Source organism: Gobio gobio, assembly GCF_949357685.1.
Source record: "Gobio gobio genome assembly, chromosome: 19".
NCBI classification, from domain to species: Eukaryota; Metazoa; Chordata; class Actinopteri; order Cypriniformes; family Gobionidae; genus Gobio; species Gobio gobio.
The window spans coordinates 10,130,501-10,143,923 of NC_137112.1; the positions used below are offsets into that span (position 1 = coordinate 10,130,501).

General features: G+C 38.3%; 1 protein-coding gene across 1 annotated transcript; it reads left to right on the forward strand.

The window, feature by feature from the left end:
• Positions 1-6,182: 6,182 nt before the first annotated feature.
• On the forward strand, positions 6,183-9,895 carry tmem167b (transmembrane protein 167B). The gene is made up of 3 exons (XM_079844056.1): positions 6,183-6,298; positions 8,235-8,366; positions 8,448-9,895. The coding sequence occupies exons 1-3, from the start codon at positions 6,289-6,291 to the stop codon at positions 8,528-8,530; spliced, it is 225 nt and encodes a 74-aa protein (XP_079700182.1). The 5' UTR covers positions 6,183-6,288; the 3' UTR covers positions 8,531-9,895.
• The last annotated feature ends 3,528 nt before the right edge of the window (positions 9,896-13,423 follow it).

A 13,423-nucleotide genomic window follows, 5' to 3' on the forward strand; every position in this document is an offset into this window, starting at 1 on the left:
CTCATCTATTGCCTTGTATGAAGTTTTTATTCAAAAGAAACTGTAATGCAGCTTCATAGCCTATAGGATGCCGTCACATCACCTTTGAATGCTGAAATTCCCCATATGAAATGCATTCATCTCAATCAGAATCTGCACTGTAATTCCATGCAAATATCCCCACATTTCGCATCAGATTCAAATTTGCTGAATTTTGAACACTCAAATTTGCTGCGTTTATCTTAGTCTGGGAGTGACTTCGGCTTCATGCATTGCGAAACTGATAAATGGACATTTTTGTCTGCAAAATTTCGCTTTTCCATGAAAAGACTTTGTCCACGTTAACTGGAAGTTGCAGATGATTTTACTAGGGCTGTAATCAACCAAAGAAAATCTTGGTCGACTGAAGTCCTGAAATTTTCGACTAAAAATCGACTAAAATAACGTTAGGGAAAAAAAAAACTTAAATGAATAAGCTGCACACTGTGCGCAGTACTTGGTAGCCTTGTTGTCTCCCTAAATTAATTATAAATAAACATAAAAAACTAGTAGGCTATTTGCTGTATATTAAATAGTTTTTGAGCTGATTATTTTGCACTGAAATGAGTCTGACACACGAGTCTGTCGGCTCTGACAGCGTCGCATCGCATGCACCTGCGCAATATCATAGACTATGACTTCCGAAAATATAGCACTATGTGTTGTTAACTAGATATCATCACAAGAACTTTTGAGGAATATGCAACATAATTTAGACAATTGTTTTTGTCATATGTATAATAATAACTGACAGACACTCATTTCAGCCGCTCTGTGCAGCTCAAACATGAGCTCAGTCAGCTGAGCTCAGCTTCGCGGCTGAGACACGAATAGACTATTAACTTAAAGCTTTTACTCTTAAACACAAAAGGCACGTCCTCTTTAATAAAAAAGGAATATTTATTAAACAAGCCAGATCAAGAGCAGAAAAAACGCTCTCACAATTAAATAAATAATATACAAGAAAACTAGCCTTCTTCAATCTGTCTCTCTCGCCTGCGGGTTGGGCTAATCCAAAATAAGTGAAACAATGGGGGTGTTCTGAAGACAGACTGTTACCTGTGAAACAGGGGTGCTCTGAAAACACCCCCATTAGCAATTAGTGCTTTCCACCTGATGAAATGAACGCGGCGCGGCAAAACTAATGAAATTAACGTGGCTCGGCAAAACTGATGAAATGAACGCGGCAAAACTGACGGTACAGATCCACTAATAGCGCGGTGTTGTGACGCTTCCCCTCATGTGTATGTTGATGGGCGTTCCTCAAGTTTACCACTTTGGGTGTACGTTTGAGCCAGCGGGGAATGAAACACAAAGGACCAGTGAGAGACTTCTCTTCGCCAGTGGGTTGGGCTAATCCAAAAGAAGTGAAAACAATGGGGGTGTTCTGAAGGCAGACTGTTACCTGTGAAACAGGGGTGCTCTCAAAACACCCCCATTAGCAATTAGTGCTTTCCACCTGACGAAATGAACGCGGCGCGACAAAACTGATTAAATGAACGCAGCAAAACTGATTAAATGAACGCGGCAAAAAATCGACCAATCAGAATTTTGGTCGAGCCAGAACGTATCGACCAATAATCGACTAATCGACTGGGAGATTACAGCCCTAGATTTTACTTCTGTTATGTATTTCAGAGTGAAACTGGATATTGAATAGCAGGTGGGGTTTAATTTTAGCACATTTCCTCATCTCTCGTGAGACAAATAAGCAACCGCAGCTTCAAAAACAAGCCCCTATATTATTTATTATCATCAATATTATTTATGAACAATTATTTATCAAATGAGCCTGCAATATATTAAACTGAAACCTTAAACTGATCATGCATCAAATGTGTTTAGTTTAGTTTAACTGATATAGCTCAACTCACCTTCATTAGTTTGTGCGCTGCTGATCTGCAGGTCACAGAGCTTCAGCCTCTCGCGCCTCATAATCTCAGGGTCATGTGAAGTCCTTCAGACGGGATCGTGTCGTGGGTGAGTTTACTTGGAAACTTATAATGAACACAAGGCATGTTGACTCAGTTCTTGTGTTCAGATTCCACCACACAAAATTCAAACTGATCAATCGATCAACTCGGATATATCAACTCAATAATCGTCGAATAGTCGCCACAGAGGATTGTGGAGAATGATGCTGACGGTCATGAGGTTCACAGAAAACATCAAACAGAACGTTGCCATCAAGCGCGTTCGTCTAAATTCGTCATGACGTGAGACGCAACACGACTAAACTACAACTTTCAGCCATGCAAAACTACAAAAAAACTGTGATTTTTTCTTTAATAAGGTGTTATGTTTTAAATGCTTCATGTTTGTGTATCTTAATAAAGCATTGGGGACCAAAAAAATACTGTTATGCTGTTTTAGTTTTAGTAATAGTCCTTGGGCTTCCAGGCCTGCACCCTATACTTCAATAAATATTTTTTGCATGTTATGCTAGTGGTGGGAATTTTGAATTAGCAAAGTAACTCGAAGAAAATAAAACATTTATTGCCACTGCATATCTACGCCACTGGCAAATGAACGGCGCAGTCTAAAACAATAAACAAATGAGAGTAAGTAAACAAGCTTCAACAACTTTCATAGGCTGAATCCGAAATCATCCTCTATACCAGGGTTCTTCAAACTCGGTCCTGGAGGGCCGCTTTCCTGCAGAGTTTAGCTCCAACCCCAAATAAACTCACTGATTCATAACGCTTCGAAGCTTCATGATGCCATGTTTTGAAATCGTCATCACTATATAAGTCGTTATTTAGGGTTTTTTTGCGCACAAAAACTATTCTCACCGATTCATAAAGTTATTGTAGAACCACTGTAGTGAGATGGACTTTGTATCGACGTCTTTAGTACCTTTTAAGGGTCTTGAGAGTGTAACGTGCATTGTGCCAATGGAGGCCTTTCAGAGCCATCAGATTTCAACTAAAATATCTTAATTTCTGTTCCGAAGATGAACGGAGGTCTTACGGGTGTCGAACGACATGAGGGTAAGTAATTAATGACAGAATTTTCAGTTTTGGGTGAACTAACCCTTTAATACTCCACATTGTAATGTGGCACTGGCATTAGTATGGACATATACAAAGATAAAACATGCCAATAGGAAGTCTGCCAAGTACTGTCAGACGACAGCTGAGCGCACCTAATGGGCCCTTTCTCGTGCCAGGATCCAGGATCTGCAGGATGCCATTAGAGACGGGTAGGGAAAACACCTATGTCTGTGTCACTGTGTAGATCAGTTGCATTATGCATTGATTTCAAAAGATCACATTAAAGTCTTTAAATAAGTTGAGGATAGTAAGCAGCAGCACCACATCTATGGGCTTGCTGCAGTAAATCCTGTTCAAATCATCAGCAGACACTTGACAATGTCTGTTAAAGGGATAGTTCACCCAAAAAATTAAATTCTGTCATCATTTACTCACCCTCAAGTTGTTCCAAACTTGTATGAGTTTTTTTTTGTTCTGCTGAACACGAAAGAAGATATTTTGAAGAATGTTTGTAACCAAGCAAATAAAGCAACCATTGACTACCATAGTATTTTTTTAGTCATTGACTACCATAGTATTTTTTTAGTCATTGACTACCATAGTATTTTTTATTTTTTAGTCAATGGTTGCTCTATCTGCTTGGTTACAAACAATCTTCAAAATATCTTCTTTTGTGTTCAGCAGAACAAAGAAACTCATACAGGTTTGGAACAACTTGAGGGTGAGTAAATGATTTTCATCATCAGAAATGTTCATTTTTGGGTGAACTATCCCTTTAACGAATATGAAGATAACTGCTCTTTTCACAATTTCGCTGCATTAAAGTATAGTTATGAGCTTTACTCGATAAAGAGTTAACGATCCTTTAGGTTTACAATAAATTTTAGGCTACAATAAACAAATGCATATTTTATATATAATATAACATTATGTATATATTATTATTATTAATATGTGAAACATAAAATAAAATGTACAATTATCACAAACTGAGACTTTGGGTTGAGGATCCAATAGCAGTCTTTATTAAGGGGTAATCCAGAATAGTACAAAAACAGGCAGAGGGTCAAGACCAAGGCAAGCAGTACAAATAAACAGATCAGGATCATCCTATACATTGCCACCAAGGCCACCACCATATGGATTTTTTTCCCTCTAAACCAAGATGACCAACGGCCAGTCAGAAAAGGGCCAAGTTTCCCCGGAATATCAATCCATTCCTTCTATCCTATAGGAGGCTCTAAATAAACGTGTTTGTGTTATTAGAATGTAATTTACATTCAAAGTAATCTTATTACTTAATGCGTGTTACTTGTAATGCATTTGTTGCAAGCATGGCGGGGCAGAGAGCCGTGAGAGAATGGCGCGAGGCCGGTGGCGTAATTGCCAATGAGCGTCACATGTGGCGCATGTGGTCACCCCGGCGGTCTAGTATCTAAAGGGAGGAGTGACTACAGTGAAGGACGAGAGAGGACCAGGCCTGGACTTTTGTTTATGCTTTGTTATGTGTGAGCGCAGCAGTTGTCCGTGAGGAGCTGCTGCTTTTTCTTTCATTTTGTGGTTTGTTTATTTATTTATTAAAGTATCTTGAACGTTCACCGGTTCCAGCCTCCTTCTTCTCATCACAACATATCTTATTATTACAGCGTTACATCAAAAAGTAATCTGATTATGTTATGCATGTTGCTTGTAATGCGCTACTTTACTCGTTGTTACATCAAAAATTAATCTGATTATGTAATGCATGTTGCTTGTAATCTGTTACTTTTTACATCAAAAAGTAATCTGATTACATAATGTATGTTACTTGTAATCTGTAACTTTTTACATCAAAAAGTAATCTGATTACGTAATGTATGTTACTTGTAATCTGTAACTTTTTACATCAAAAAATAATCTGATTATGTAATGCATGTTGCTTGTAATCCGTTACTTTTTACATCAAAAAATAATCTGATTATGTAATGCATGTTGCTTGTAATGCTTTACTCATTACATCAAAAAGTAATCTGATTATGTAATGCATGTTACTTGTAATACGTTACTTTTTACATCAAAAAGTAATCTGATTACGTAATGTATGTTACTTGTAATCCGTTACTTTAATCTGATTACGTAATGTATGTTACTTGTAATCCGTTACTTTTTACATCAAAAAGTAATCTGATTACGTAATGCATGTTACTTGTAATCTGTTACTTTTTATATCAAAAAGTAATCTGATTACGTAATGTATGTTACTTGTAATCTGTTACTTTTTACATCAAAAAGTAATCTGATTATGTAATGCATTTTGCTTCTAATGCTTTACTCATTACATCAAAAAGTAATCTGATTACGTAATGTATGTTACTTGTAATCTGTTACTTTTTACATCAAAAAGTAATCTGATTATGTAATGTATGTTACTTGTAATCTGTTACTTTTTATATCAAAAAGTAATCTGATTACGTAATGATTGTTACTTGTAATCTGTTACTTTTTACATCAAAAAGTAATCTGATTATGTAATGCATGTTGCTTGTAATGCTTTACTCATTACATCAAAAAGTAATCTGATTACGTAATGCATGTTACGTTATAATACATTTCTTTACTAGTTACATCCAAAAAGTAATCTGATTATGCAATGCATGTTACTTAATGCATTACCCCAACACTGCTCATTTCAGATGAGATTAAAAACACCTGATAATTTTTTAGTCTAAAGAAATATTAATAGATCAATGTAGATTTCAGCCTAATGTTTTCTCAGAGAGGAGAGATATGGTAGACATTTGTCCATTTTGAACATAATCAGAATTGTCAGCTAATAAGGGTAAATCAATGTTCTGACATCAAAGACATGCGTTTTTAATAATTTAAGCTGTATTATATTTATTTTTATATATTTTATAGTTTAAGCATGATTTTATATCATTTTATTCAATGGTATGTCAAATACACACAGTATTATTGTGTTTTACTGTATTATGTTTAATACTTATCTCTTTACCAAAAATGCATACAGTAAAACTAATTTGGTAAAAAAAAATAAAAAATACAGATTTTGTTTTTCATGCCCTAAGTGCAATAAAAGCATAGGAAAAAAAATCCTGACTGAGGTTGTCATAATTCATGAACGAAATTAGAGAGGCTTTTAATATGTATGGCGATTTCCCATAATTCCGTGGTAGCCGGAAAGCCTGTGCTGTTTATGCGGAACTGATGAAGACAGTAAATAAAAAAGAGTTGTCAACTTGCGCTTCATCTCAACTCGGGATTTAAAAGCTGCAAAATGACAAACGGTATGTTAATAGACTCGTTTTATTAGGGGAACTGTCTGGTGCTCTTTTACACGTCAGATAGCGAGGAATGCTGTCAGTCAGCTGAGCTGTGTGTGTGTGTGTGTGTGTGTGTGTGTGTGTGTGTGTGTGTGTGTGTGTGTGTGTGTGTGTGTGTGTGGACGTGGCTCTTGAAGGGCCGCAGCTGGTTTAACATTTAACATCACTGCAAGCTTTTATTAAGTAACGAGAATGATATCTTAAGGCCGTCTAAATCAACCAAGTTTCATGGTAATAAACGGTTGGTAGCAAGCTGAACGTTAACAGTGATCTCTGTCAGCTATTACATTTAGATCTCAATTGCTGTCAAATGTACAAACATATACACTCTGCTGTTGAAATGTCATATACTAAATAGTTTAAACAAAGGCGACATGACTGAAACTCACTTTCCAAGCATCACTAACATGTTGTATTAAACGCTATGTTGATGATCCCCGTTTTTACTCTGTATAACTGCCTTAAAACATTTTATTTTCTTCCCATGAAAAACAGGAATGTTTATGAACCTTTGTTAGTGAGTAGATTTCGTTTTACAACAGACATTGTATAAATTGTTATTAATAAAGAAATGTGTTTGTTGTCTAGAAGGTATATTTTGTGATGGTGGAATAGCAGTGAATGTAGGGAAACATTACTGTTTTTTATGTTTTTGAAAGAAATCATGCATTATGAAACATGCAAAAATACAGAAAAAAACTGTGTAATTGTGAAATATTATTAGAATTTAAAATAATGGGTTTCTATTGTAATATACTTTAAAGTATAATTTATTTTTGTGATGCAAAGCTGGATTTTCTTTATAATCTGATACCTTTTTCAGGATTCTCTGATGAAGAAAAATCTTTATTTACAATAAATATCCTTTGTAACAATACACTAGCATTCAAAAGTTTGGGTTTAGTGTTTGTTTTTGAGTGTCATTTTTTGGTTTGAAAGAAATTAATACTTTTATTTAGAAAGGATGTGTTATATTAACAATTTCTGTTTTGAATAAATTCTGTTCTTTTAAATTTTTTATTTATCAATGAATCCTGAAAAAAGTATCACAGGTTCCAAAAAATACACTTCCAACATTGATAATAAATCTGCATATTAGATTAATTTCTGAAAGATCATGTGACTGGAATAAATTAGATATTAAAGTATATTAAAATAGAAAACACTTATTTTAAATTGTAATAATATTTTACAGTAATACTTCTGTATTTCTGATCAAATAAATTCAGGTTTGATTCGCATAAGAGACTTTGGTAACTTTATTTTGCAGTGTTCTTGTTACATATGTTACATGTATTTACAATAGTAATAACAGTAAATTATGCATAATTACATACAACTAAGTAACCCTAAATCAAACCCTAATCCTACCCTAACCCAGTACTTAAATATATAATTACACTGTAACAATGACACTGTAAAATAGTATAACCAAGACTTCTATCAAAAACATTACAAATAAAAACAATTATAATATATTTTATTTATTAATCACTATATATAAATAACCTATTATATTAATTTCTGTTATATTATAATGGTAACACTTTACAATAAGGTTTCATTAGTTAACATGAACTGCACTTCTACAGCATTTATTAATCTTTGTTAATGTTCATTTCAACATTTAATACACTATTAAAATCAATTGTTAGCATGAACAAACAATGAACAGCTGTATTTTTTATCAACTAACGTTACAAATATTAATAAATACTGCAGCACATTGTTAGTTAATACGCTAACTAATGATAACAAATGAAACCTTATTGTAAAGTGTTACCATTATAATAATGTTATATATAAAAAAAGAGCTTTTAGTAACCAGGTCTAATGTAAAAGAACATTTCTTTTTCAAATGCTTGTAAATAAGGGTTAATTGTGTTCTCTGTATTCACAGTGTACTCTTTCGACGGCATTCTCGTTTTCGGACTTCTCTTCATTTGCACGTGTGCGTACCTGAAGAAGGTCCCTCGTCTTAATAGCTGGCTCTTGTCTGAGAAGAAAGGTGTCTGGGGCGTATTTTACAAAGGTAAGTGATCTGTAGGATCTGCATTGAAGATAATTCTCCTGCAGTGATGCTCAGTGATATTCATTTCTGTTTTCTCTGTAGCTGCAGTGATAGGCACACGGCTTCACGTTGCTGTGGCGGCGTCCTGTTTGTGTATGGCATTTTACCTGATTTTTCTGAAATGACCTGGCTGAATCTGTCTCTTGGACACTGGACTATGGGAAGCCGATAGAAATGCAGTGCTGGCAGATATCGCCCGCTCCTGAAGAAGACGCACAGAGACCCGACTCCACCTGCAGCTTAACAGTGGTTCAGGACCTGCTTTCCATATTTGTAAATGTTGGGGGGGATTCAGCCGTAGATCAGGGTTAAGCGATAATTTCTGCCGGAAATGGAGCACCTACGTAGGGATTCAAACTTCACATCTTTTTGTTGTGTTGTTCTCTCAAACATGTTTCGCTTGGGCTTATGGGGGTACAGTAAAGACAGTAGAAACAATGTTATCTTGTACAATTATTGAATATAAGTTTTTTTATTATTTTGCTGTCATTGGCTTTACTCAAGTTATCCCAAATGTTTATAAAGACCTATTGTTTGCAGCACGGGATGACCTAAAACAGTTCAAATGGATCAATTGAAAAGAAACCTAAAAGTAATTTAGTTTAGTCATTTTAATGTACTAGCTCAGAAAAAAAACCACTTCGTTTTTGATATCACATATGTGCCTAGGTACTTTAATTTGATAATAGATGTAAAAGTAAGGCTGCGATCACGCCATGTCGTAGTTACCGTAGTCTCGAGATGACAACACGTAGCCGTTCACCTCCTATGGCAACACTACCCACTCCTAGGTGAGCCTACAGCGGTCACGTGATGAGCTCAGAAAAGTCCTTTCTTACAAGTTATTATGAGCTCTGTGAGGAAGTGAACGCCTTTTACAAGTTGAACCCTCATAATTACTGTAATTACAACATGGCGTGAATGACCCACACCATGTGATCGCATTCCGAGGACATGTGTCTGTTCGGTTCGGTTCGTATATAAAGACAAACCACAATAAACAGACATAGGTTCACCTCTTTTCTGAGTGGACATGCAATGGCAAAATACACTACAATTGAAATCTTTAACATTCATAAGAGGGTTTCAGCTTCCAAACTTTAGAGTCTTATCCTTCCTGTTTAGTTGCCATATAATTTAACCGTAATATTACGTCAATAATTGAACCTTTCTGTAATATAGCCTCAGGATGCTAAATGTATATACCCCCTTTTCTCGTGTTGGTGCAGTTTTGTCTACTACACAGCACAAAAGTGTACATGCCAAGCTATTTATGCATTCAGTTGTGTGCCCTAAAGCATATCCAAACCTATCATTTATTCAGTCAACAACTGGACTATCCTTTATCGCTAACTTTTCATTCGGCCTGTAAATGTGCTGTCATCCTCTAAAACCGCTCTATACAAAATTATATTTGTTGGGTGTTCATATTTGTAAACATATAGAACATAATAAATAATTGATAAAAAAACCCTATGCAACACAATACTAGCATGTGTGAAGTTTGTTGTTATTCTTGTTCATATATAGCCTTTTAATATACAGATACTCCAGTGTTGGGGAGGCTACATTTAAAAGTAATGCATTACAATATTGCGCGGACTCCCCAAAAAAGTACCTAATTGCATAGTAAATTGGTTACTTTTTATGGGAAGTAATGCGTTATGTTACTTTTGCGTTACTCTTTCTCACCTGAGCTGCTTTGTTTTTTAATAACAAAAAACCAACCATCCATCCATCGTCTTCCGCTTATCCAGGGCCGGGTCGTGGGGGCAACAGTCTAAGCAGAGATGGCCAGACTTCCCTCTCCCTAGCCACTTCCTCCAGCTCTTCCAGGGGAACCCCGAGGTGTTCCCAGGCCAGCCGGGAGACATAGTCCCTCCAGCGTACACTCTAAAAAAAAAGGTTCTATATGGCACCAAAAATGGTTCTTGGCTTGTAATCATAGGGGAACCTTTTTTAGTGCTATATAGCACCAATTTTGGTGCTTCGGTGGTTCTTCAGAGGTGCAATATAGCACCTTAGTCAAAGAACCGGTGAAGAACCACTGAAGCACCAAAATTGGTGCTATATAGCACTAAAAAAGGTTCCCCTATGATTACGAGCCAAGAACCATTTTTGGTGCCATATAGAACCTTTTTTTTTTAGAGTGTATCCTAGGTCTTCCCCGGGACCTCCTCCTGGTGTGACGTGCCGGGAACACCTCCCTGGGAAGGCGTCCAGTACCCCTTTTCCACCAAGGCAGAGCTAGAGCTAGATCGGAGCCAGAGCCTAGTTTCAAATCGGTTCTTTGTGTTTCCACACCCAAAGCCCCAGCTCCGAGCCAGGAAAAGTGGTTCTTAAGTAGCACCAAAACATTGCTGGGCTAGAAGAGGGCTAGAAGTAAGAACCGATTACGTCAGGCGCTGGGGGCGGGGTCAACAAGACCAACACAAACTTGAGATCCGCCATTGTTGAAATAGCAGCTAATGGAGCTAACAGCTGCTGCTCCTTCGTAATCTCCGTCTATACAAATTACGGCGAACTGCATGAATGCGTTGGATTCGCTGTGTTTTCGTTGTGTTTTGATGCCGATGTAGGATCGTAAAGCCATGTGAATCAATAGTAACGCAACGTTTGCATTGTTGATGGAAGGCTTGTTCGCAGCGGTGCTGTGCAGAGACCGATCGCCGTATGATAACAAGTCCAGCGAAAGCATATGACTCCTTATGCTTTTGATTCACTCATGCGTTTTTTTTTTAATATCATACATGGATCGGTCTGCGCAGCGCCGATGCATCTCGAACAAGCCTGGTGTGTTTGTTTCCCGCTGCCCAGGGTTGCCAGGTTTTCACAACAAAACCCGCCCAATTGCTACTCAAAAGAAGCCCAATCGCGTTTCAGGGGGGCTTCCCCGGTAAAAATCACATTTAGGGGTAAAATATGTGGGGTTTTTTGGCATGGTTGCCTCCTAAAATTCGCATTCCCGGGGCTAAATATCACATGATTGGGGTCGCTTCAACCTGCGGACATGAAAAACAGCCCGCGGCAACAGTGATGAAGTAGCCACGGACTTGGCAACACTGCCGCTGCCTCGCTAGAGTTGCTGAGAAAGATGAGACGTATACAGTGACGTAAGACATGGCTCTGTTGTGGCTCTCACCATGTGGAAAAGCAAACGGTTCTTAGAAGGCTCCTCAGTCGAACCAACTATGAACTGGGACTAGCACTAGCTCTGAACTAGCTCTAGCACTGCCTTGGTGGAAAAGGGGTACAGGAGGCATCCGAAATAGATGCCCGAGCCACCTCAGCTGGCTCCTCTCGATGTGGAGGAGCTACGGCTCTACTCTGAGATCCTCCTGAGTGACCGAGCTCCTCACCCTATCTCTAAGGGAGCGCCCAGCCACCCTGTGGAGAAAGCTCATTTCGGCCGCCTGTATCCGGGATCTTGTCCTTTCGGTCATGACCCACAGCTCATGACCATAGGTGAGAGTAGGAACGTAGATCGACCGGTAAATCGAGAGCTTTGCCTTACAGCTCAGCTCCTTCTTCACCACGACAGACCGGTACATCGACCGCATTACTGCTGAAGCTGCACCGATCCGTCTGTCAATCTCCCGTTCCATCCTTCCCTCACTCGTGAACAAGACCCCAAGATACCTGAACTCCTCCACTTGAGGCAGGAACTCTCCACCAACCTGAAGCGGGCAAGCCACCCTTTTCCGACTGAGAACCATGGCCTCGGACTGGCCAGCACCCTGGAAAGGGTATAGAGCTGGTCCAGTGTTCCACGACCTGGTCGAAAACCACACTGTTCCACCTGAATCTGAGGTTCCACTATCGGACGAATTCTCCTCTCCAGTACCCTGGCATAGACTTTCCCGGGGAGGTGTGATCCCCTTGTAGTTGGAACACACTCTCCGGTCCCCCTTCTTAACCCTCCTATTATCTTTGGGGTCAATTTGACCCCATTCAATGTTTAACGTCCGTAAAAACACGATTTACATCTTTTTTTTTGCTTTAGATTGAATGACTTTTCCTAATTGAATGTGGACAACTATGTAAACAAAAAATTAACATGGTGATATTTTTCAAATGTCCTGTACACATTTTGTAGCATCTGTGTTCTTTGGGGTCAATTTGACCCCAGGCTCATTTAGCTGTATAAAACATAAGAAATATCAACATTTTACACCCATTTGTTTAGGTTGTGTTATTGAGGTTACTATAACATGCTATAATTTTATATATTCAATGTATCATTCAAACAACTTCCCTTTGATTTAGGGCTCTAATCTAACCTAACCAAACCTTACCCGTAGTATTGCGAGAACCACTAGTAGTTCACGTTATTATGGTCCTGCCCCACCACGTGAATGACAGGGTAGCCATAGTGCTGCTAATGTCAGCAAAATGGTTCCAGGGCCCACCAGATATACTGTCAGACATAAATGACCTGAGACATAAATCTTTGTAAAAAAAAAAATCATATTCTGGAGGTTTAAATTGCTGGGGTCAAATTGACCCCAGTGGGTAACAAATGTTATTAGAGGGTAACAGGAGGGTTAAAAAGAAGGACCACCACCCTGGTCTGCCAGTCCATTGCCACGCAATGTTGCAGAGGCGTGTCGGCCAAGACAGCCCCACAACATCCAGAGACTTATAAAAAACGCATAACAAAAAACCAAGAGTTGATTTTTTTAGCAAATGTAAAGTCCCTTTGACACCAAAGTGAAATGAATAAGCCTTAGACTGAAGCAAATTCACACGTGTACAGTAGAGGGCACTGCTGCCATTCGGGGACACAGAAGAAGAAATTTCAACACTCCTGTGCTGCGTTCCACTCCAGTTTTAGACACGCACTTGCGAACTTCCCTAAGCACTTCCCCTCGGGGGAATCCTCGCCGCCATTTTGAAGTGCGTTCCACTTCGTGAAGTGGACAAGGGAAGTTTACATGGACAGACCCTTGCTCCCTCGGTCAAAATTTTGACCGAGGGAGCGAGTCTACTTCATATGTACACTTCAGGCAGCTTCATAT

Excerpts from the sequence above, each read along its gene's own strand:
- tmem167b (XM_079844056.1), top strand. Across the intron at positions 8,367-8,447 it reads CTGGGGCGTATTTTACAAAG|CTGCAGTGATAGGCACACGG; the intron begins GTAAGTGATCTG and ends TTTTCTCTGTAG.